Source organism: Myxine glutinosa, chromosome 3 (genome assembly GCF_964187855.1).
Source record: "Myxine glutinosa chromosome 3, kmMyxGlut1.1, whole genome shotgun sequence".
NCBI classification, from domain to species: Eukaryota; Metazoa; Chordata; class Myxini; order Myxiniformes; family Myxinidae; genus Myxine; species Myxine glutinosa.
In genome coordinates, this window is record NC_136263.1 from 153,595,769 (window position 1) to 153,621,432 (window position 25,664).

Below are 25,664 nucleotides of genomic sequence, written 5' to 3' on the forward strand. Positions count from 1 at the left end.
TTGTTGAAAAGCCTAGTATGAAGCGCCCTGAAGAGAAGAAGAAATACCCTGAAACTAAGTGTCAGCACACACACTTCAGGGATGGAGGCAATATTAGCAATCTCTTTGTAGGGGGACTGAACTTCAAAACAAAGGAAGATGTTCTGGAGTCTGCCTTCAGCAAATATGGACCGCTTTTGGAAGTGCTGCTGATAAAAGACAGGGAGACACAAAAGTCAAGACGGTTTGGCTTTGTCACGTTTGAAAACTCAAAGGACGCCAGAGTTGCAGAAAAGGATCTGAATAGCAAGGAGTTGGAGGGTCGGACCATAACAGTAGGGAAGGCATTTCCTAGGTGTCGAGGGGGCTACAGAGGAGGACCACGGAGTCGTAGTGGTGGTGGCCGCAATCGATATTATTATGGAGGCTTCCAGAGTTATGGCAGCTCCCGAAGGAAGGATTATCAGAGCAGTGGCCAAGAAGGAGACCGCTATTCATGTGACTACAGTGACAAGTGGTCCAACCGTGATTGTTAGGAAAGTTAGAAAGAGTTGAAGCACTGAATGCTGCGGAGCCGAGCAGCCGAGCCAAGCCAATGCAGCCGAGCCAAGATTCCAACACGGAACACCACGTTCCTAAAGGCGTCCATGTAGTGAACTTTCCTACATGGATTAACCGTGAACTCCACGTTCCTAAAGGCATCCATGTCGTGAACTTTCCTACGTGGACTAACCGTGAACTCCACATTCCTAAAGGCGTCCATGTAGTGAATATGTCCAGGCCTCACCACCCAACCATCATGGAACCTGGCCCTCAGCTCGGCCTCCCGGAAAAAAGTGCTATCGATTTGCTTGACTTTGGATTTTTGATCAACCCCTTAACCTTCATTCAAAAGACACTAAAAGTAAAAGTCAGAGGTTGATGAGATGGAGTTTGGCGTTGCAGGGGTTCAACTTGGAAATTGAACATGTAAAGGGCAGGGACAATGTCGTTGCTGATGCTTTGTCCAGAGTGAATTAATGTTGGAAATCTCTGTGGGTTGTTCAAAGTTTGTTGCTTTATTTTTGGTAGATATTAATTGCTGCTCACGGGAATTGGTGATTTGGGGTTGTGAGTTTATTTGTGTTTGCTTAAAGAGTTTGCATGCAAAGAAAGTTTTCGCTGTGTTCAAACTTTCTTTCTTGAGGGGGGGGGGGGGGGGGAAGTGCTACGGATTCGTCACTTCCGCTGTTGTGGTTTTCACCCACTTGACATGTTTTTGATATCATGTATTATTATTATTCTCAAAAGGTTTAGTATTCAGGAACAGCTATCGAAAGTTAAAGAAAGGTTAACATAAAATGATACAGGAAACCGAACCGGAAGAAACGACGAGGGAGGAAGAAGAAGTCGTGAGGAAAAGGGGGAAGAGGAAACGTGTCTTGAAGCTCTGCGTGCGAGTGTGGTTGAGCGAACGTCACGAGTGGACTTTGAGTCCTTGAAAGGAAGTTCATGTGATAACGCCGGAGTATTGTGGAGCCTGCGTAGTCGGGTATCGGCATTGAGATTCCGGAGAATCCTTGCCTAGAAGCTCTGGCTCGAGTGAGAGCCATCCGCCATTTCACCCCGTGCGCTATCTTCATCGGAAAAGCTTTTTGTCGCGTCGGTTGGGCTTATCCTCCGGTGGTCTGCCGGGGACGGCTGTGCAATAAAGCGGTGTTTGAGGAGTTGTCTTTGGTGCGCGTCTTTGGAGATTTTCAATTCTACCGCGAGTTTGCTGGGTGTTGGACCACGTGACTTCGGTGTTGCGTCGACCGCCTACGCCTCACTTGATCTGGATCGGACATGGTTCCAACGATCGCTGCGCCTTGGAGGGTTATAGAGACATTGAGGAGGGCTCGGTTCCATTTCCTGGGAGTGCCGTGAGTTTGGGGTTAAGTTACTAGATAAGGTGGTACCATCTTAAGATATTGATTGTGGGGTTGATTACTATTATTGTTGTATCGTGATTCTTGTGTGCTCTTTAATATATTATTTGGTGGTGGATAACTCATGGTGTGGTTTCCCTATTGATTTTGACACGGAATAACATATATATCTTTCTGCCGGGGTTCCTCTCGGGGTTCGGAGGTTACCGAGACCAGGAGATTGTAGAGGACTCTGTAACACTACCCTAGCTACTTCCTCACCTCTGTCTATCCTCGCTACTTCCTCACCACTGTCTACCTTCGCTACCGCTTCAGCACTGTCTACCCTCGCTACCTCTTCTCCACTGTCTACCCTCGCTACCTCTTCACCACTGTCTACCCTCGCTACCTCTTCACCACTGTCTACCCTCACTACCTCCTCACCACTGTCTACCCTTACTACTTCCTCACTACTGTCTAACCTCACTACTTCCTCACCACTGTCTACCCTCGCTACTTCCTCACCACTGTCTACCCTCACTACCTCCTCACCACTGTCTACCCTCCCTACTTCCTCACCACTGTCTACCCTCACTACTTCCTCACCACTGTCTACCCTTACTACTTCCTCACTACTGTCTAACCTCACTACGTCCTCACCACTGTCTACCCTCGCTACTTCGTCACCACTGTCTATCCTCACTACATCCTCACCACTGCCTACCCTCGCTACTTCCTCACCACTGTCTACCCTAGCTACGTCCTCACCACTGTCTACCCTCGCTACTTCCTCACCACTGCCTACCCTCTCTACTTCCTAACCACTGGCTACTCTCGCTACTTCCTCACCACTGTCTACCCTCACTACTTCCTCACCACTGTCTACCCTCGCTACTTCCTCACCACTGTCTACCCTCACTACTTCCTCACCACTGTCTACCCTATCTACTTCCTCACCACTGTCTACCCTCGCTACCTCTTCACCACTGTCTATCCTCGCTACTTCCTCACGACTGCCTAACCTCGCTACCTCCTCACCACTGTCTACCCTCGCTACTTCCTCACCACTGCCTATCCTCGCTACCCCCTCATCACTGCCTGTGCTCACTATACCTCCTCATAAGGTATTCAAAAGTTGAAGAAACGGAGAGGAGCGCAGGAGACGAATCTTTTATGCTGCATCATTTTTATCGCTGGCGGCCTGATTGCGACGACCCCCTACTTCCCCCCCCCCCCCCCCGCACTGCCCCTAGCTCTTTTGCTTTGTTAGTTTTCGGTTGTTTTGTTCCTTGTTTGTTTCATTCCCAATTTCACCTTCCTCTTCCTGCTATGTTTCATTCAGCTTGTGTGCAGCTTTTTCGCCCCCACCTGTCTTTTCTAACTCCACTGTGGCTGCTGGTTGCACCATTTCTGGAAGCGCCGCTGTGCCGTTGATGCAGTGCCCCTGTTCCCAATTGGCTGGTGCTCATTTTGCTGACTTCGGAAGGATGACAGGCTGAGTCAACCCACCTGGTCTTGTTTAAGGTTCACGGCGGGGACTCCACCATGAGATGGAGTCCCCGCCGTCAAATTCAACACCATGAGAATCATGAGGATCCTGAATCTTTAATCTAACAACAAGGTACACACACACACACACACACACACACACACACACACACACACACACACACACACACACACACACACACACACACACACACACACCGAAATATGGATCGGCAGGTCTGCTTTCATTTATTTCTTTATTTATTTATGACCATAATTCTCAAAATTCTTAGTCTTCAAAGACCTACGCACCACTCCGACATACTAGTTTGGAGGTGATGTATTAACATAATATATGTGCATGACGTCAGCAATATGTCACACTTAGTGTCAGTTGCTGCTTTAGTTTTATATGTACATATATTTAGTAGGAAAAAAAAAATAGTTTGCTATATATTTATATGTTAAAAAAATAACTTTGGCATATCCAGGGATATCTTGAGTAAAGATTGAGCCAACCTTCCCAAACTTCTCGTGGGACTTTACTTTTCCATTTACCTATCTAGCAAATCCAAGTCTCGCAACATGTTCACCAAATGTACATATGAAGCCTCTGATGTTCTGGCCGAGGGCAGGGTCGGTGTGCTCATTGTGAGGAGCACACTGGGCGTCTTGGCATTGGCTTCCCTCGGTTAATCGGGGCAGCGCTTCGTAATTTGTTCAGGATGCCATTGATAACTTCCCTGATTTTTTGTGGAATACATCTGAGGGTTTTTAACTCCCAGCAGTTGGTGCCAGAACACCAGACACCTGGCAGGATCATCGCGATTAGGCCACCTGGACTGCTGCTAACTCATGTATAATCAAAGGACGCGTGAGAAATCCTTTCCCCCTTGTTATTCCCGTCTTGTGATTTGGGATTTCCATCGGGTGTAAGTCACACGTCTTGTGTCGCCACAATTACACAACGACGTTCACCGCCAACAGTAACCACGAACGCTAGGATTATTAATAGCTTGACGTTATGTCGAGGCATCAACAAACTGCAGGTTGGCGCTGCTCGCAGTGTAGCGAAACAATTTGCTCAGAGAGATCCAGAGAGAGACCCGGGGAGAGACCCGGGGGAGAGACCCAGGGAGAGACCCTGGGAGAGACCCTGGGAGAGACCCGGGGAGTGACTCTGGGTGAGACCTGGGGAGAGACCCTGGGAAAGACCCTGGGAGAGACCCGGGGAGAGACCTTAAGAGAGACCCGGGGAGAAACCCTGGGAGAGTCCCGGGGAGAGACCCGGGGAGAGACCTGGGGAGAGACCCTAGGAGAGACACGGGGAGTGACCCTGGGAGAGACCTGGGGAGAGACCCTGGGAGAGACCTGGGGAGAGACCCTGGGAGAGACCTGGGGAGAGACCCGGGGAGAGACCCGGGGAGAGACCCTGGGAGAAACCCGGGGAGAGACCCTGGGAAAGACCCGTGGAGAGACCCTGGGAGAGACCATGGGAGAGACCCGGGGAGAGACCATGGGAGAGATCCGAGGAGAGACCCGGAGAGAGACCCTGGGAGAGACCCGGAGAGAGACCCAGGGAGAGACCCGGAGAGAGACCCGGGGAGTGACCCTGGGAGAGACCCAGGGAGAGACCTTGGGAGAGTCCCGGGGAGAGACCATGGGATAGACCCTGGGAAAGACCCGGAGAGAGACCCTGGGAGAGACCTGGGGAGAGACCTGGGGAGAGATCCGGGGAGAGACCCGGGGAGAGACTCGGGGAGAGACCCTGGGAGAGACCATGGGAGAGACCTGGGGAGAGACCAGGGGAGAGATCCTGGGAGAGACCCGGGGAGAGACCCGGGGAGAGATCCGGGGAGAGACCCGGGGAGAGACCCGGGGAGAGACCTGGGGAGAGATCCGGGGAGAGACTCGGGGAGAGACCCTGGGAGAGACCATTGGAGAGACCAGGGGAGAGATCCTGGGAGAGATCCTGGGAGAGACCCGGGGAGAGACCATGGGAGAGATTCGGGGAGAGACCCTGGGAGAGACCTGGGGAGAGACCATCTGCGTCGCCTACTAAGATGGAGGCTCAACATTAACAACTAAATGATCTCTAGAACATAGTGTCAAACAAGACGACGGTGAACGAGGCAGTAACGTGAGACAGGTGGAAACGGAGATCATAATGATAGTTGGAGGTTTATTTGAACGAGATGACTCATTAATTTCACGAAAGTTTGCCTCGAGCGTCGGACGGTGTGAAAACGTATTCATGGGCGGTGGAAGTGGCAGGTGAACGGCCAGGGAACGCACGTGTAAACACTCCAAACTCAGGTGGGTTTGTCGTTACATCGGAAGACAAGAGATAATTCGCCGCAAGGGCGTTTGAATCGTCATTTTGTCGGACACCGATCTCAAAGTCAAATGCGGTCAGGTGAACGTGCGTGCGGGACCCGACGACGCGAACTTCTGCTTGTAGCAGCTTCACGTGGACTTGAATGGAGCGCTTCAAATGCAGCTGGAAAGGGCGTTCGATCCGTTCTAAATATGTAAAGCCGATGAAGTTTCGTCGGTGGGGCTGCGGGGGCGCGCTTTTACCAGGGAAAGCCCCGTGCAACGTGTGCGCCCCAGCTCTAGAGGGACGTTCAGAACGTGCGGGCGAGCGGGACGGAGAGGTCAGTACCTGCGGGATACGTACGAAAGGTATCGGTGCGCCATGAGTCCCAGCCAGGGCTAGAGCGACGGCGCGGAGTCTGAGAGCGGTCGCGGCTCTCGTGGTCGTGGACGACGGACGGACGACCTGTCTGCAGAGATGACCGCGGGTGAAGAGGCGGTCGACGAGAGCGGCGTTCAGAGCCGTCACAGCTGCGACAGAGACCCTTATGGTTTCTGCGAGCGAGTGGTCATCAACGTGTCGGGTCTTAAGTTTGAGACTCAGCTGAAGACCTTGGCGCAGTTTCCCGAGACCCTGCTCGGAGACCCCCAGAAGAGGATGCGCTACTTTGACCCTCTGCGCAACGAATATTTCTTCGACCGCAATCGACCGAGTTTCGACGCCATCCTGTACTATTACCAGTCCGGGGGGCGGCTGCGGCGGCCGATAAACGTGCCCTTCGATATCTTTACGGAGGAGATCAGATTCTACGAGTTGGGAGAAGAAACGATACTCCGGTACCGTGAGGACGAGGGCTACGTGAAGGAACCGGAGAGAGATTTACCTGAAAATGAGTTCCAGAGGCAGGTCTGGCTCCTGTTCGAGTACCCCGAGAGTTCGAACGCGGCTCGGGGCATCGCCATCGTGTCCGTGCTGGTCATTCTCATCTCCATCATCATCTTCTGCCTGGAGACCCTGCCGGAGTTTCGGGAGGAGAAGGACTACCAAACCGTGTCCACGTTCCCCAACGGCACGATCACATTCGTCCGCAGCGCTTTTCACGCCGACCCATTTTTTATCATCGAGACCATCTGTATCGTATGGTTCGCGATCGAACTGGTGGTCCGTTACTTGTCGTGTCCAAGTAAAACTGCATTCTTCAAAAATGTCATGAACATTATAGACATGGTGTCCATATTGCCCTATTTCATCACCCTCGGCATGGAGCTAGGCCATCAAGAAGGGAAGGGGCAACATACCATGTCCCTGGCTATCCTCAGAGTAATTCGACTTGTCCGGGTCTTTCGGATCTTCAAGCTCTCGAGGCACTCCAAGGGTCTCCAGATTTTGGGCCAGACGCTGCGAGCCAGCATGCGTGAGCTGGGCCTACTTATCTTCTTCCTCCTCATTGGGGTCATCCTTTTCTCAAGCGCTATCTTTTTCGCCGAGGCAGACGAGAAAAAGACCCATTTTACCAGTATCCCTACAGCCTTCTGGTGGTCCCTGGTTACCATGACCACCGTCGGCTATGGAGACATGTACCCTGTGACTATTGGGGGTAAGATCGTAGGCTCACTGTGTGCAATCGCCGGTGTGTTGACCATTGCGCTGCCAGTACCGGTCATTGTATCAAACTTTAATTATTTCTACCACCGTGAAGCTGAAGGGGAGGAACATGTGCAGTACTCGCACGTCAGTACCTGTGCGTACGCACCTCAAAACGAACTCAAGAAGAGCAACAGCACATCTACAGTCAGCAAACTGGAATATCAAGATGATATGTCCTTTTTTGGAAATTACGACTAGATTTTTTTTCCTCTTCCTTTTCTTCTTCTCAGGATATATATATTTTTATATGAAGTTCAGGATTGCAAACCCAGAAGACGATTGATCTTAAATTATTTCCGACTCAAATGGATTGCTTGTCCGCCGTTTTGTTTCTCATGCAGTGCTTTTAAGAGACTGCGTTGAGTTAAGTTCCTTCTGGCACTGGGGTGATTCGTCCAGTCGTGGAATCCAATACATTGTAAAATGAGACAAATGGCAGGTCTTAACAAAATCTACATAAAGAGCAGTTTGAACATCGCCAGGTAAATCCAAACAAGAAAGGCTTTTCCCCATATGTTATCTCTCTCTCCCCAAGGTTGTCCCCACTCCATGCCATGGTGGGTTTGGTGGCGGCTTTCAAAATCTTCTTAGGTTTCTTTTCTTAAAGCCTCGTTCGCTCAGCCTTGTTGACCCTGCTGCCAAGGCGGCTGTCACGAGGTGTGAGCAGCCCGGCCATGCATTGTAAACGAAGCCTTGCTGTTGGGTTACTGAACCAGCACCGAGAAGGGTTTCCCTGGAAAAAGTTAAGCTAAAAACGATGAAGAATTTTCCAATCTTAAAAAAAAAAGCGGATCAAGCCCTCTGTTGTAACCGGTTACCTTAAGCTCAATAATGACACAGCCTGGCATGGGCTTGTCCTGAATGTCAACTGCTAAATTAAAGAAATCTCGAAAAACAATCCCACTATTTATTTCTACACTGAATCCAAGAACTATAAGGGCTTTGTCTCAGGAAGTTTTCAGCTGCACTTGTAACCGCACGCGTGCAATCGAATCGGAGCGCTTTATGGCTACTTTTTCTGTATTTTAACGTCTTATTTATTTACGGTTGTGAAAATTATTCTTTTTCCCCTCGGAAACGTGCTTTTGCAAAATGATTGAGCAGTTCAACTGCACAGGCTTTCAATGGAGCACTTGTAAAAAGATAAATAGGGTTTGATTTCAGAGCACTGGAAGAAGGCTGCACTTTATTAATGCCCGAGATGTGCAAGCCCAAGGAAACATGGCCGAAACTGTGTTTAGCAATGGCCATTGCTTCGCTACACACTGGGCCTCATGGAGCCATAGGCTGCGGAATGGTGTTATTGTTGGCTGTTTGCTGCTTGGCCTAGTCGGGCCCATGGAGCTGGGACCGGCTACCCAGGATGGAGGCAACGATGGAGGATGGTGGTTTCGCTGAAGCCTCGGTGATCAAGACCAACTCAAGGTGGATGGCAGGTGCCCCGCAGGAACATCTCACCAAGCCAGGTGGGATTTATGTGAGTGTGTTTATATTTGTTTTTTATTTTGTTTCCTCTCTTTCCTTCCTTCTTCCTGTCACTGGTTGCAGGACACACACATTTTGAGATACATACAGTATATGCTCAAAGAAGCACGAGTAACTCAAAGTTTGATGAAGCAGGAGAGATTATGACCCTTGGGTAATACTTGGCTTATACACCAGTACATTTCATCTGGCCATTCGATTTAGCTTGAAAGCACAAACTCAATGTCCACTTGGACACGCACACAGGTCACAAGAAGTGAAATAAAACCATGCCACCAAATTCAACAAAATCCAAGTGAGCAAATCAAAATAAATCAATCATTGGTTTCTTACCAACAGCCAGGTGTTGGCTTAGCGGTTAGGGTGCCGGCTTGGGATAAACCAAGGATCCTGGGTTTGAATCCCGGGTGATTGCTGAATTAACACCAGGGGGGTTGACTCAGCCTGTCATCCTTCATGAGTTTGGCAAATTGAGGACCAGTTCACTGGTAATTCCCTGTGTGTCGCAAGAGGTGACAAACGGCTGGTGGCAGGAAGGGCATCCGGCCATAAAACATTGCTTCAAAAAGGGGACCACAGTGCTTGAATAAAGGCCAACCCCTGCTCTGCAAGGAAAAATGGCCTCTAAAGGTGGTTCTTCTTCTATTGGTTTCTTACCAATTAGCTTCTCCAATGCCACACTAATTTGGAATCAATAATTGCACCTCATTTGGCAATAAATTCCATGTTTAATATGGAATCAAAATTTACACCTTATACAGCCTTAGGCTATTTTATTTGCACCCTCATTTCCTACAAGAAGAGGAGGTAAAGTTATTTTTTGAAGTCTGCAAGTTTATTAGGTTACATAAATGTGTTGGCATGGATTGCATTTGGTTGTATATACGAGTATGACATCTGCATTGAAAGTATCCATTTTTTACGTGTCACATAAGGGCCCATCTATTTATTATGTATACAGGGAGGAGGGGTGGCGGAGTGCCCCAAAACATACATGGTGCATAGGGTGGGGTTGGGGGAAGAAGGGTTGGGGGGAGGGGGCGGGAAGTTCCAAAATGCTGCCTTATTTGCATATGTTATAAGTACATGTCTCCTAAAAAAACAAATTAATATGAATTATTAATTATAATTAATTATTAACGTGCCAGCGTTTTATGTTTTTCGATGTGTAAGTATATATAATAAGAAAATATGTAAATGAAATTTTACATGCCACACGAAGAGCTCCGCAAGGTTGTTGTTGCTGTTGTTGTTGTAGTTCTTGTTGGGAGTCGATTTTTGAGATATGCACCCATTGGTCGGACAGCTGCCAGAAACCACCCACATTTGTCACTTGACTCCCACCATGATTGATTGCCTTTGACTCCCTTGACCCACCATGGCACCTGGACGAAATAATACGGCTGCCATCTTGGTTTTCTGGTGGGCCTAAACATCAGGCCTGTAGGCCTCTGTTGATTATGCACTGCCTGGGTTTGTTGTGTCAGACTTCCATTGGCCTTGTTTGGGTCGAGTGTTACTCACGATGAGGGGCCCCGAAAAATGTATGCACGTCCAAACGTTACGGAGCGTTACAATGGGTTTGGGGGAGGGGTGTTTCCATTGGTGCTACGTAACTCTATTAACCAATGACTATTTTGTTTACCTCTATAATAGAGTCACAAGTTTTGTATTCACATCTTACATTATAAAAACGACTTCAAAATAAATTGGAGAAAATTGTTGCGTGTGGTACTGTATTATATTTATACACCGCTTGAAACGTAAATCTTTCAAGTTACATTTTCGGTCATAGGAGAGGAAAGCGATTTGCTCCCAAAATTTAAACAGTATATAATATATATATATATATATATATATATATATATATATATATATATCGATTGCTAGCATTTGGAAGTCAATTTAAGTGTGGTGAGGAAAATATACAGTAGACCTCACATGGACAAATCGTGGGGCTGAAAGTGTTGTCAACTGTTTGTCGCATTATTTTGTCCAAAAAGAATTTTTGAAAATGTTTGCACGTATTTTTGGCTAATTTTAGATACCATAAATACCCGCTCCTTACAGGAGCATAATACCCCCTTTACCCTACCCCTCCCTCGCTGTATTGGGATGGGGGTCAGGGGGAATTGTGTCGCAGGTTGCGACCACAGTGCGGACATTCTTGTTTTATATGTAGTCTCATTATACTGTGTTGACGTGCCATGCATTATTGTCATGAGTATCTCATTCAAATAATTTTTTGGATCCTTCCTCATGTAACACTGGTTTAAGGCACAAGTTTGAAAATGTCACGTTGAGACAAAAGGCGATAAACATACAGTAAATAGTGTCTAAATTACATCCTAAAAGCAGAAGACCAAAGTTTTTCGGAACCCCAATTTTATTTTACCCTTAAACATTCTTAGATTTGCGATTCACTGCATTTCCAGAAATTGTTCGTTTTACAGCAAGCACGATATCCTTCATCTCGTGTACCCAACACGAGGACCGAGACCCTTCTTGCCAGCGGCGGTAATCTCCAGCGAGCTGGTGGTGGTTCGTGTGCAGCCACCCCAGCTGGTTGCATCATTTCTGTTGGAGTGTCTGCCGCTGATGCAATGCCTCTCTATAACCAGGTGTCTGGTATTCATTTTGCTGACATCATAAAAGCTGAGTCAACCCCACCTGGCGTTAATTCAACGGGATTCGAACTCAGGACCTTAGGATCCCAAGCCCACCACCCTAAACATTAGGCCAACAAACACCAGGTGATTCAAACGAGGGTTCACGTGGAATTTCCTGCGCTGGATTTATATTTGCACAGAACACGCAGTTTTTATTGAAATAGCGATGTTTTCATTTAATTTATGCAACATGATCCACATGGTGGTTACACTGAGCAACTCCTTGTCACTTTGCATTTGTAAGGGTCCGCTGTTGTCATTCAGCAAGGATTGAGATAATTACAAAGATTGTTCTGCAAAGGAACAAACAATAGTTACAGACATAATCATGACAGAAGGTTAATATGGCAATAAAGGCTTTTAATTTGGTAATGAAGGAAAATAAAATTGAAAGAAAATACACAGCAAAGACCTATTAGACGGCAGATGACTGCAGTTTTTGAGTGAAGCGCAAAATAATAAAGGGATAATCAATTTCCCATATGCAATATATCGTTGGTTTCTCAATCATGCGGTTTTTCATGGCCGAATGGTTAGGGTGGTGTGCTTGGGATTCTAAGGTCCTGAGTTTGAATCCTCCTTCCCCTTCAGCTGTTGAATTAATACCAGGTGGGGTTGACTCAGCCTGTTCATATCCTTCCAAGTTCGGCGAAATGAGAACTAGTGCATTCAGAAAGTATTCAGACCCCCTCACTTTTTTCACATTTTGTTATGTTGCAGCCACAGTGCATTCAGAAAGTATTCAGACCCTTTCACTTTTTTCACATTTTGTTAAGTTGAAGCCTTATGCTGAAATCGTTTAAATTCATTTTTCCCTCATCAATCTACACTCAATACCCCAAAATGACAAAGAGAAAACAGCATTTTAGAAAGTTTTGCAAATTTATTAAAAAGAAAAAACTGAAATATCACATTGACATAAATATTCAGACCCTTTGCTATGACACTTGAAATTTAGCTAAGGTGCCTCCCATTTCTCTTGATCATCTTTGAGATGTTTCTCCACCTTGATTGGAGTACACCTGTGGTAAATTCAATTGATTGGACATGATTTGGAAAGGCACACACCTGTCTATATAAGGTCTCACAGCTGAAAATGCATATCAGAGCAAAAACCAAGCCATGAGGTCGAAGGAACTGCCTGCAGAGCTCAGAGACAGGATTATGTCGAGGCACAGATCTGGGGAAGCCTAGAAAAAAATCTCTGCTGCATTGAAGGTTCCCAAGAGCACAGTGGCCTCCTTAATTCTTAAATGGAAGAAGTTTGGAACAACCAGGACTCTTCCTGGAGCTAGCCGCCCGGCCGAACTGAGCAATCGGGGGAGAAGGGCCTTGGTAAGAAAGGTGACCAAGAACCCATGGTCACTCTGGCTGAGGTCCAGAGATCCTGTGTGGAGATGGGAGAAACTTCCAGAAGGACAACCATCACTGCAACACTCCACTGATCTGAGCTTTATGGCAGAGTGGCCAGTGGCTTTATGGCAAGGCTAACCCCCGCTCTAGCAGGGAAAATGGCCTTAAAATGCCTGTTGTGTTGTGTTGTATGGAGAATAGTGCAAGTGGTTTAACCACTGACCACTGCTGAAAGGAGTGGGTATTGATACCTTTTTATCGCTTCCAGCGGGAATGGGTGTTTGCATTACTAAATGGAGATGCGTCTTTCCATCAATCATATGAAGAAGAAGCAGGACCTCAACCATTAATGTTCATGTTGTCGTAGAATAATAAAAATGGTGTCGATGGAAAGCTAATAATCGATTTCCATGGTACAAAAATTCGTATTCGTTCAATCACAAAGTTGCCTGTTTTAAAAGCCCTTCTTTCTGGCTTTGTAGAAGATATTTGCTATGGTGCAAATTTCCTGTCAATCGGTCCAACTATTACAGATAAAATGATTTTTAAGGGAAATAAATCCGAAAAATGGCAGTGCCACAATCAGTTACATGGCCTGAGAAGAAAAGGTGTTGCGTTTCTTCTTCTTCCAACAATAACGACTTCTGGTTTCCAGACTGTACAACCAATCATGTTGAAATTTTGAACACTTATTTTGATCAATGCAGCGGTTCAAGAGATAGAAGTTTTGAAAGATTTTCGTTCAATTACCTATTGCAGCCAAACAATGTTACTTATTTGAACTTCCCAATTAAACTTTTAACTTCCCCACATGGGCAACATTTATATAAAGTTTCCACTCGAAATCTTCAAAAATGAGGGAGGAGATAGGTTTTAAAGTTTATGCTTAAAAACGTCATAACTCCGAAACATGTGGCAGAAGACGTCATGAAGCCAGAAGTTTTTGTTCGTCATGGGTATGCGATTATACATGCAAAGTTTGGGCTCGATCTGTTCAGCCGTTGTGGAGAAAAAGGAGTTTTAGTGTTTTTCACAAAAAACCATGTTACATATGACGTTGATAATTTTTGCATTCTGATTTTTTTTTTTCACTTAGGTTATGCACAAACAATATGATATTCGTGTCGTCAACGGTTCTATTTGTTGAATTATAACGTCATAACGTTAGCACTTTTAATATCCTAAATAAACATAATTTTTGGTGCAATGCGGAGTTCTTTAGAATGAGCCATGATTCAATTTTTTCCCATTGAGCCGTTTCGGAGATATAGAGGGGCAAAGTTTTTCGGTTTTTCCAAGATGGCGCCCATCCCACGTGGCATATGCCGTCATACTTAGCAGTAAAAAAGTCTGCAAGTCCAGCCAAACATTTCGTGTTTTCCTCCACATAAACCGAAATACATTTTTTACAGGATATTGATATGTATTTCAAGTTATTATGATACAAATTTTACACAGCTCAACCATATTTATGCAACTCAACCAGTGAACATGCAAGACCTGAGAGAGCAGATTCAAGCAGCTTTTGGAGAAATGACAGTTGGAATACAACAGAAAGTGGTTTTGGAGTATTGTGAAAGGTCGAACACATTGCTTGAAAATAATGGAAAACATTTTTAAATTCATAACTTATTCTCTATACATCCAATTTCAATAAAATTAGTATCATAAACTAATTTTACAGCTGTATGTTTACTGAGAAGTGGTGATGGTTTCACTCAATCTGAGAAGTGGTTTCTAGTTGTTGTTTGACCATGTCCTGTGGGTTAGGATGCCTGTGATTGTTTGACCATTTTGGCCTTCAGGGTGAAGTACACATGTGCGCTAATTTGATAAGCGTTGTTGGACCGTTTACTTTTGCCGTGGGGTTGAGGTGGACATCCTCAGCTTTGTTCCAATGTTTGATTCAACAAAAAAGGTCATAAAGATGGTATGCCAAAAATAATTTATTTTGGTTGCATTCTGAAATAACTTGTCCTTTTTGTTAGTGGTCAAACTGCACGATTGAACACGAATAAGGCACACAAAGGATATGAAGACTGAACAGTAGTCTGACTTGAAAATGTTTTTTTTGTTGTTGTAATGTATGTATGTTGTCACCGTTAACCACTTCAATATAGGTGTGATAGGCCCTCAATCAATACAGGACTTTCAAAATGTCATGAATCCTAATGAGGCCTTTTGCGCATCAGCTGTAGATTCGTCCTTGTCACACACCCAATATGTCCACCAATTTTCGTCCAAATCCGTCCACAACTTTTTGAGATTTCTGTTCACAAACAGGCAGACAGGGGTGAAAACATTACCTCCATCCACCTTCGGTGGCAGAGGCAAAGAAAAATATTAGTGGATGCAAGGTATTAAGTTCATACTTTTTCTTGTTAGTACAATTATCGATTGGCAGCAATGGATAATACACACACACTACACACACACACACACACACACACGCTTCTCCTTTTACCAATGTATTCAAAAATCAAGTATGATTTATCTTGTGGCTGCGGAACCAAAAAAAGTTGTATTTATAACAGCCCTCACAGACCACCACTAACCCTCCCTCTCCCCACCCATCAAACATGATTAATAGTAAATATCATTTTAAACTTACCCTGTGCATTGACAAGCCGTGGATATGACCTTTCCATCGGTGTTACGAAGCACCCAAACCAGATACAGTGTCTCCCTATGGGAAGGCTGCCTGAATGTTTGGAATGATAAATCATCTTTCCAATTGCAGACGTCTATTAAATAAATCACCAAGCCTGCCATGTTCATGCGAGGTAATCCCACAAGGTTCAAAGTCCACGTTGAGGATTTGGGTAATATGCACCCATCCACAGTCCGTGCCTTGCTTTTTCACGTTGTCGGAATTTTGCAGAATCTCAACTTTTTGGGCGAGTTGAGAAAGTTCTCCAACTCTATTGCGCAGAGACACACCCCATTCTCGCAGGTACTTTTCCAAGCCTTATCAGCTTCGTTAAGAAGCTTTGTGAGTCATTATATGGAAGAATCCTGGTCTCACACACACATAATTCACCTTAACATGCACAAATTACCATTGTTGTTAAGGGGTTCTGCACATGCATGTCAAGCATTCTCGGGTGGATTACATCATTCTGAAAGTCCTGTATTGTGTCCACGGATCCGCCCTCACCAGGCTGATTGACAGGTGTTGGCCTGCCCACCCCTCTTGTCCCTTCATTGAGCTATGAGTAGGTATACAGCTATGCTTACTTTGAGGAATCCTTTCAAGTCGTGAAAATTTCCAGTGGTCATGGACTTTCCCACTGTGAAATACAGTCGATTCATGTTTAATCCATTTACTAAGCTTCAACCAATTTTGAGTTTGGCTGTCTGAACATAAAAAGAATACGAATAGGAAGGAGAATTACAAACAGGTTGTTTTGGGTCTGTCAGTTCTGTAGTTCACGATTTCAAGAATCTCATGACCATTGTTGAATGTGAAATCCTCTGCAGACAATTGGTAGGTACTCTATACGTTTGTAAGTTTGTATCTCGGAGGATTCTTTGGAGGATATGTGATGTATTAAGCATATGGAGTGGCCGTTCCATCCTCATATCGGAAGTCCGACCAATTTTTTGATATATATTCCATATTTCCTCCAATAAACGCTCTGGACGTTTGTTTTTTCAACATTTGCAACTGTCTTTCAGCATATTGCAAGTCTTTCTGTGTAAGTTCAGAGGGAAACTTGTTGGGTTTGGGTTGTAATACGCATGAGTGAACTTGTTGATCATGACTCCAAACACACATGGTCAGGGTCCATGGCTAGGTTCCTCATGGTTAACTGTTAAACAAATGAAAAGGAAGGAACATTAAAAAATGAACAGCACAAAATGGTGAATTATGCAGATAATAGGAATAAATAATACAACAGCAAATATCCAAATATAAACCCATGTGCCACTTCGGCAAACACACGTGATATGCACATGGCCTAGCTGCATAGGCCCGAAACTTCATTAAGCTTCATTGCTCATCCGCATGACGAAGCGAAGTCTTCTTTACCCAGCGGAACTGACGTCATCAGAAACCCAATGACAATAATCTGAATCTATATTATAAAACAGGAGTGTCCGTCAGACTGTCCATCCATCCTGAAACTTCTGCCTCAGTTTTGAGGCTATAGCAACACCAAGCCTTCTGAGGATTGCGTTTTGGGGTCCCAGCAGATATCTTAATGTAGGTGTGAGGTTTCATAAAATCCTCAATATAGAACCATTCAGACGGGTACGTTTTTGCCCAAGTCCTTCACGAACCTGCAGTCAATGCCTGACGTTCGACTGTTGTCAATGCCTGACGTTCGACGGAAGGTGGCACAGTAATGTGGAATTTATTGGTTCATGGTTTAGCGTTTGCCGTTTCTGCATTGCCTGTTTGCTTTGGCTTCACACCTGTGCCACTGGTGGATCCAGAGAGGGGAGGGTGCAGGGGTTGCGCATTCCCCCCCCCTTCGGATTTTCGATGATAAATTGTTAGCTATGAACATCTTGGAACAGCCCTCGTGTCCAAATTATTTTGAATAAGGAATGTTTTTAACATGGCATGCGTTTAGAAACATGGGAATTCTTCCGGATTATTTGTAGTTAATTAGCCTAATTAACTCAGGACATCATAACACTAATTTTGGTAGAACTACATAGATCATAAATTCCACATCAGAAAGCTCCAATAGAACTACACAAAAACATGCTGCACACACACACACACACACACACACACACACACACACACACACACACACACACACACAAATACACACACGCACACACAAACACACTCACAAACACGCACGACACACACACACACACACACACACACACACACACACACACACACACACACACACACACACACACACACACACACAATTCATCAATTTATAGCAGAAGGAACAGCTGGGCAAGTCGGTTCACCAGTTCGTCGATCTTTAGTCATCGCGAATTAGCTGAACTGTTGGACCAGGGAAGAACACAAGGAACGGCAGAAACTTCCAAGAACGCACGAAATGCCGTTTCTGACGATCAATTTTTAAAAGGTTCACGGGGAAGAATCCCAGGCCCCCTTTCATCCTCCTCGCCCCCACCCCCATCGGCGCTATGGCTTGGGGCACCCCTCCATCTTGGAATCCCTGGACTTGCCCCTGTGTGCGTTGCACGGGTACTTCGCTCATACTCAAATAAAAGGTTACAAAACCAAATTAACAATCTGTAAGTTTCATTTTCGGATGTAAAATTAAGTGAACATACACACAAAAGGATATTTTATAACACGTAGTTTTTGTTGTTGTTGTTGTTGATGTTGTCGTCTTAGCTCTGGTTGTTGTTTGTGTGCTTCTGTGTACTGTACTATTATTATCCCCGAGCTTAAAAAAACGTGGTGATATTGTAATCGGCTTCATCAGCCTGTCTCTGTCTGTCTATATGTCCGTTTGTCACGCTATCGCCTCCTAAACCGTTGTGCCGAAATTCACCAAACTTAGTAGTTATGAACACCACATGGCAAAGTGTGAGAGCAGTATCATTTTTTGCCCCATGCTTTGACCCCCCGGTTCCTGCCCCAGGGGGTGGGGCCTTAGCTGATCTCTCTGACTTCATCTTCATAACTGATCTCTCTGACTCTGGAAAATCCTCTTTATCTATTTGCTCATAGAGGCCAAAAATAAGATAAAAATAAATCTAATTTGATATTGGGTCATTCCAGCAAATGCGTTTTGCCATCTCTAATCTTTGCTTGAGATGGGAAGCGTGGGGATTTGCGATGGCACACTCTAGTTATCCGCTCCGCTCTAGTTTCCCCACTTTTTTTTTTTTTTTTTTTTTTACAAATGGAGGGATATTGTAATCGAATCCGCATGTCTGTCCGTCCATCCGTCATACTATCTCCTCCTAATGGTTGTGCAGAAATTCACCAAACTTTGTGGCCATGATCACCACATGGCAAAAAGGTGTGAGAGCAGTCTTATTTTTGACCCCAAACCTTGTGGTGGGGTGAAAAGGTAACATATCAAAACATGCAATAGCCGGAGCATTTTAAAAGTTTTTTGAAAATAAACTTTGTATTTGCAATTGACATTGGAAGATGCATAACGTATGTAACGATTTTTTGGGATTTCATCCCCAGTAAATGCCTCACGGGGTGGAGTCTTTAGGTCACAGGGGTCAAACCAGAAACTTTTAAAACTCAAAATTTGTTTTTGGGTTATTCCTGGTGTAACTTTTTGCCATCTTTAACTTTGCTTTAAGTGGGAATTTTCCTATTCCTGATCTTCATAACTGATCTCTCTGACTCTGGGGAATCCTCTTTATATATTTGCTCATGAATCCACCCTGTTTCATGACATCCCTCATCATTCAGACAGGCAGGCGGCAGCTTCTTCTCTTTCTACAGGCCTTGACAAAATCACAAGATGGTCAAACACTTGCAATATGTCTTTCAATCCTGACAAATCTCACACTCACTATCTCTCTCTGAAAGGACCGTCTGGCAAACCCCCATCTACTTTCTTAACAATCGTCTTGAGGAAGGTCAGTCATTCAAACCCCTGGGTCTTACCATCATTCATGATCTTTCTTGGGCAATCCACATTTCAAAGGTGGCCTCCAAAACCAGTCGCAGACTGGGAATCCTCCTTCGTACAAAGTCCTTCTTTGGCACACCAGACCTGAACTCCTATCCCACTACAAGGCCTTCATTTACAGCTTGATTGAGTAATGCTCTCCCCTCTGGGCTGGCTCCCCTGAGTCACATCTTGCTCAGCTTGATGCCATGGAAACCAAGGCATTGAAGATTATTGGAATCACCTATGATGAAGCTGAGTCTATGGGTCTATCACTTCTCCATCACAGACAGGTTTGGAGTCGCTCTGCCTTCTACCACCTCCTTTCTGGTCTTGCTCCTCTGCTCTTTCATGTTTTGTCCACCCAGGTTTCTACAGGGCACACACGGTCCACCCCTTCTGGTGAAACTACCTAAATCCAGGATCAATGTTCACCTACACTCATTCGTTCCTCTTTTGTCCCCCTTATGGAACCAACTTCCACACTCTCCTCAATCTCATTCTTACCTCCGAGTCTTCAATTTCACCACCCCCTCCAAAGCACAGGTCATTCCCCCTCCAAAGCCATGATCCTCTCTACACCTGTTAAACAATCCCCACCCCTCTCAAAATTTTTGCTTAAGTATCCATCTTGTCCACAGCTTGCATTATCCCCTACCCCTCATCATTACCTGAATGCCTTGTTTGTCTGTCTTCCTTCCCCCCTCCGCCCTGCTATTGGTGTTTCCTCCGACTTCTGCTGTTCCCTTTGTTATGTTGTGTCCTAGCTCTTCTATGAACCTAGACCATGCATAAAAAGACAATGCAACACACCTATATATTTTTTGTGTAAATATGGAGAAGGAGGGAGTAGATACACTGTGATATACGAAAATCTAATTTCGTCAAATTATCAGATTTCACCCCAGATTTGACACTTATTTAGTCCATGAGATCCCATCCTAAAATCCAAAGACGGATTTAAATTATATACTTTAATTATTCAGTGAGAGTCCCTCGTGGAAAATTACATCATTTAATGCATAAAATCACTCCAAGCTCCAAATTTGAAAACTACAGCACCTACAAAGATGATGGACACAGCAATTCATAGGTATCAGGCATTCTGGATTTGATGATATGAGTGAGGATAGTGAAAAATTAAATTTTGAACTCTTTATCATACAGAAGCAGTTGCGGCCTGTTCCAAGTCGAGACATTTTTGAGTATGCCCGAGTATACTTTCAACGTTTTTGAGTGGGCCCTCCATAACTCCAAAACCATGAAACCTAGCAACCTCAAACTTTGCACGCATACTTATCGACCTCCAAAGGTGTGCATGAATGAAAACTGGGTGTTTGGGTGTGTTTAAACATCACTATTGAAGATGATTAACGGTGTGCACATAACAAAAACACAAAACAGGCCTTACCAAAATGGCGCTGCGCCATCTTGGTCAGCCCTCTGTCACATCGCTGGGTTTGAGGGTTGGATCCCATACACTAATAAGTATCGAAATTTGGAATGAAATCTAAAAAATTAAGACATTAGCGATTCTTATAATTAAGTGTATTTATTTATTTATTTATTTATGCAAGGCTGTCATCCCTCCTGCTCTGGCATCTTAATTCATACCTCTGTAGGATAAGGTGTCACTCTACTGTACTGGGACCTGTGATATTCGTAGGAAACCTGACGATTTGAACCATGTGTTTTTAAAGTTCACTCTATGTGACACTCCTGTTCACTCCTGCTCTTAAAGATCACAGATTGTGGCTATTTCTAAGTATTAAAGAAGTGAGGATTGGAGGGTCGGATCTGCCGAACATTTTAGGCCATTTAAACCAGAAGCAATCAGCTTTCTATGACTTGCCAAGCTCACCATGTCACTGTTCCTCATCAATCGTTTCGTTGGTGTGTTTGCTTGAGTGCTTAAGCTGCTTGGTGAGTGTACGACAATTTGTTTGGTAATGGAACACACCACGGATTCACCATTCTCTTACCTCTCCATTTGCTTTATTTGTTGTTTTGCTTAAATATTTGTACTGACTTTGTTGCTCAACTTTGAGTAATATTCATTGATGTTTGTTCGTTTGCATACAAAGTGGTGGGTTGGGAGTCTGGGAGAAGGCAGGGGGAAGGTGGGTGGGTTGGATGAGGGAGGGGAAGGGGTGAGAGTCGTGGAATATTGCCAAATCATTAAAACAACTTTTTCTACTGTTCAAATAATTATATTGTGTGACGAAAAGATTAAGGAATGTGCCGAAATTAACCAGCTTCATTGAGTACAACAAAAATAATTAAGATATTCTTGCATTGGAAACACGATGTACTCTCACGGAAAAATTGAAGTATATACTCAAAGTTCCGAGATTTTAAAAAGAGAGCGTGAAATCGATATAGTATTATGGATTACATAAAGGCTCCTTTGTTCATCGCTGTTATGTCTGGCCACATGGTGAGCCTCGCAAAATAATGCCATAAACACAAGCCGTTCATCATCAACCGATACTCGTATGCCATGGCGATACAGTCAAAAGCAGTGTAATTGACTTTTTATCACAGTGGATGGCATTTTTTAATTTAAATTACAAATGTTAAGTTGATACAATAAATGTGTTATTATTCAACCATTTTGTTGGAGTGCTTGCGTGGGTGCTTAAGCCACTTGGCTTCCATGGTAATACGGTGACTCAGTATTCTGTGGAGACATCCCAGGTGTTAGGAAGGCAAAATTAATTGGAGGATTAAAAGCAATGGGACAATTACGATGGCTGAGGGGTATGCACACTCGCTCTAAGCAGTGTAGCCTGAGTTTGAATCCCGACCCAGCTGTAAACCATCATCCTGGTGTTTCAAAGGCAGGGTGATTCAATAATGTGTGTGTCATCATTCAGGTGGATGTGATATCTGCTGGATTTTCAATCCCTCTTCTCTCCCCTCCTCTCTCTTCCCACGCCTTCCTCCCCCTCCCCACACCTCTATGTCTCTCCTCCACCTCTCTCTCTCTCCCCCACCCTCCCTATCTCCCCACCTCCTTTCTCTCTTCCCCACCCCTCTCCCTCTCTCCCCCTACCCTCTCTGGCTCTCCCCAAACCCTTTTTGCTTCTCCCCACCCCCTCTCTCTCCTCCACCCCTTTCCCTAACCCTCCCTCTCCCTTTCCTCCTCCTTTCCATCTCCCCAATCCTCACCATAAAGTATATTAGAGACATATATTATGAAAATGTATGTAAGTGCTCCATATAAAAGCAAATTATTTATATAACTCATCACACAAACAATCAACATATTACAGGAGTAAATATCGCAAATGACAAAAAATACCCCTAACCCTAAGCAAATGGTTGCTATTTTCTGGGTAACCCTTTAGCATGAGTGCACCAAAGCTGCACAACAACCTCAAATATTATAGATACTTTCAATTTGACATTGCCTTTCTTTCAAACTATTTCCTGAATATTGTTTCCACATGTGCAATTGTAATCCATTTGCTTATTCCTGAATCATGGCAACATTTGGAGTTATATCTCCCCTCCTTTTTCACCATTTTCCTAAGTTGACTTTTCTGCCTTTTAACCATCTTGCTTCCCTCCTTTTTAAAATAATTTTTTTAGTTCATCTCATCTCGATTCACGATGAGATTAACATATAAGAGGGGTCGTGATGTCCAGATGTCTGTCTGTCCGGTCATACGTCCATCCGTCCACCCGTTCACTTTTTCCTATTCTTGCTATTCCTCCATTATCACCTGACTGATTGTTCTGCAACTTGACAGGTGAATACAAGACAGTTTCCCACACAATCGCTCAGCTTAGATTTTTCAATTTCAGATAATGGGGGCTCCAAGGGGGTGTGGGAAAGGGTTACCCCCAAACTTCGGATCCCTACTCTCGTCCCTTCTTTACCAGCTGATTGCTCTGAAATCCGGTACAGCCCTCTACTTGATGGCCTGCGTAATTTCCCAGGTTGCAATTTTGAGATTTCGGATTATGGGGGCTGCCAGGGGTGGGGACGGGGCGGGGGCTGAAACTTCAGATCCCTACCCATCCCCTATGTATAAACCGATTGCTCTGAGACCCAATACAGCCCTTCTGCTCAATGGTCTGCAGGATCACTTCGTCTTAGATTTTTTTGTTTTCATATTTTTCGAATTCGCTTCACGGAGGCTCCCAGAGGAGGAGGAGGAGGAGTGGGGAGGGGGAGGGGGGGTAGGAGTACCCCATGAAACTTCGGATTGCTACTTGTCCCTTATTTACTAATCAATTTCTTTGAAACCCAATACAGCCCTTCTACCCCTGGTGTTGGGCTATCCCTGGTGTTTGGTGTTGGTGTTTATCGTAGTTGTAGTTCAGACATCTGCTTATTTGGGGAACCCCCCCCCCCCCCCACCCTGGTGTTGGTGTTGGTGTTGGTGGTGTTTATCCCTGGTGTTGGGCTAGCGGCTAGGGTGCCGGCTTAGGATCCTAGGGATCCTGGGTTCGAATCTCGGTCGATCGCCGAATTAATGCCAGGGGGGTTGACTCAGCCTGTCATCCTTCCGAGGTCAGCTATTTGAGTACCAGTTCACTGGTAATTCCCTGTTTGTCGTTGAAGGCGGCAAAAAGGGTTGGCGTCAGGAAGGGCATCCGGCCGTAAAACATTGCTTCAAAAAGGGGACCAAAAAAAAACAACAACTACCACGGTCCCCGAAAAGGCCAACCCCCGCTTTGCGGGAAAAAATGGCCTCTAAACGGTGGTTACCCGATGGGCCACACAATCTCTCGGGCTTTGATTTTCCGATTTCAGATCATGGGGCTCCCAGGGAGGCTTACCCCCTGAAACTTCGTATCCATACTTACTCGATGGTTTACAGGATCTCCCGGTCTTAGAGTTTTCGTTTTCAGATCAGGGGGCCTCCCAGGGGATCAATGGGCTCCCAGGAGACGGGGGGGGGGGGGGTCCCCAAATAAGCAGATGTCTGAACTACAACTTCAAGAGATCACTCTCAGCACACTCGGGCTATTTATTTCATTCGCAATCGATGTATTTAATAATTTGTAGATATCTCTTTAAAAGGAAAAATGTGTTAATATAATTTTGATTTCAAATACGTATTGAGGTTTTGAAATTCTCAACATGCAACGATCATTCAACAACTAGTAAGAATGAGACATAATTGTCAAAGAAACAGCAAAGTTTTATATTTCAGCTTACAAATAAATGTAAGTAGACTAGTAAGAAAAATATTTTCTGACCAATTAAGTTTACTTAAAAAAAATAATCAGAGGTTTAGCCTTTGTTGGATCATTGCGAGTATATTGTTCATTTAACCTTTCGAACTCCTCTTGTATTTAGGTAGTTCTGTACTGCCTCTCCTGCAATGTTATGTGACTTTATATAAACCAGGAACTGGCTGTGAATGTTGCTTAAAATGTGCAAATTAAAACAATTTGAAGAATCAATGATGCAAGCCTTAAGAATTTCTTGAGACAACTTTTGTAAACGAGACCACTCTGCAACCCTATAAACAATGTTGTACCTATAAATACCTTACAAAAGATGCTCCTCAGATCATTGTTTTCACAATTAATATCCTGAAGTGAATATTCCTCTTCCATTCTAGTCTTAGCAGCTGTGCCTGAAATAGAAGCAAAATAAAAAAACGATAATTACGAGGTGCATTCAAATATGAAGGACTCACAATTTCTTTCAATTAGCACGTAAGACGTTTGAAAATGACGCATACTGTACTTCACAGCTCAAAATAGTCCCCAAGGATTTCCACACACTTTTGGCACCTTGTTTTGCATACTTGGTCGAGGCTCGTATAAGAGCTACCATATACAACATGAGACAAGGGGGGGGGGGGGGGGAGGGAGAGAATAGGGACATCAGGAGATCTGTGGAAGGGAGAGGGTTGGGGTGGGGTACACGGGATAACAAGATGGACACTACAAGCACTTTCAGGAAAGAAAACCGAATTTGAAGGAAGTGGATTTGGGGTGGATTAACAGGGGTAGAAAAGATCAAGGTTTTGGATGGGGGAACATAAGAGAAGGTGGTGAACAGCTGTTTTAAAGACCTAGAGGGAGGAGTGGGAATGAAGAGAGTGTAGGAGTTTGTTCCAGAGGTGGGAAAAAAGAGGAATGAAAGAGTGAAAGTGAGCAGAGAGTCATGATTTTGCCAAGGCGAAAGGCCTAAGCAGCCATTTTGCCAGTGTTCAAGTGCGCGCCTCATGTACAATGCACCAAAATGATGTACCCTGCTGCCAAATATTGAATGACTTGTCAACATTCC

General features: G+C 44.7%; 1 protein-coding gene across 2 annotated transcripts in view; it reads left to right on the top strand.

Annotated features, from left to right (window-relative positions):
- Nucleotides 1-5,603: 5,603 nt before the first annotated feature.
- The window catches only part of LOC137423117 (potassium voltage-gated channel subfamily A member 1-like), a 188,715-nt gene continuing 168,654 nt past the window's right edge, over nucleotides 5,604-25,664 (top strand). Inside the window, exon 1 of one of the 2 annotated variants that reach the window (XM_068109945.2) lies at nucleotides 5,604-8,783. In XM_068109945.2, the coding sequence (XP_067966046.1) occupies nucleotides 6,148-7,515 (1,368 nt within the window). In that variant the 5' untranslated portion in view covers nucleotides 5,604-6,147 and the 3' untranslated portion in view covers nucleotides 7,516-8,783. Of the gene's footprint in view, nucleotides 8,795-25,664 lie in introns of both variants that reach the window. The other variant, XM_068109946.2, reaches the window with a different exon arrangement.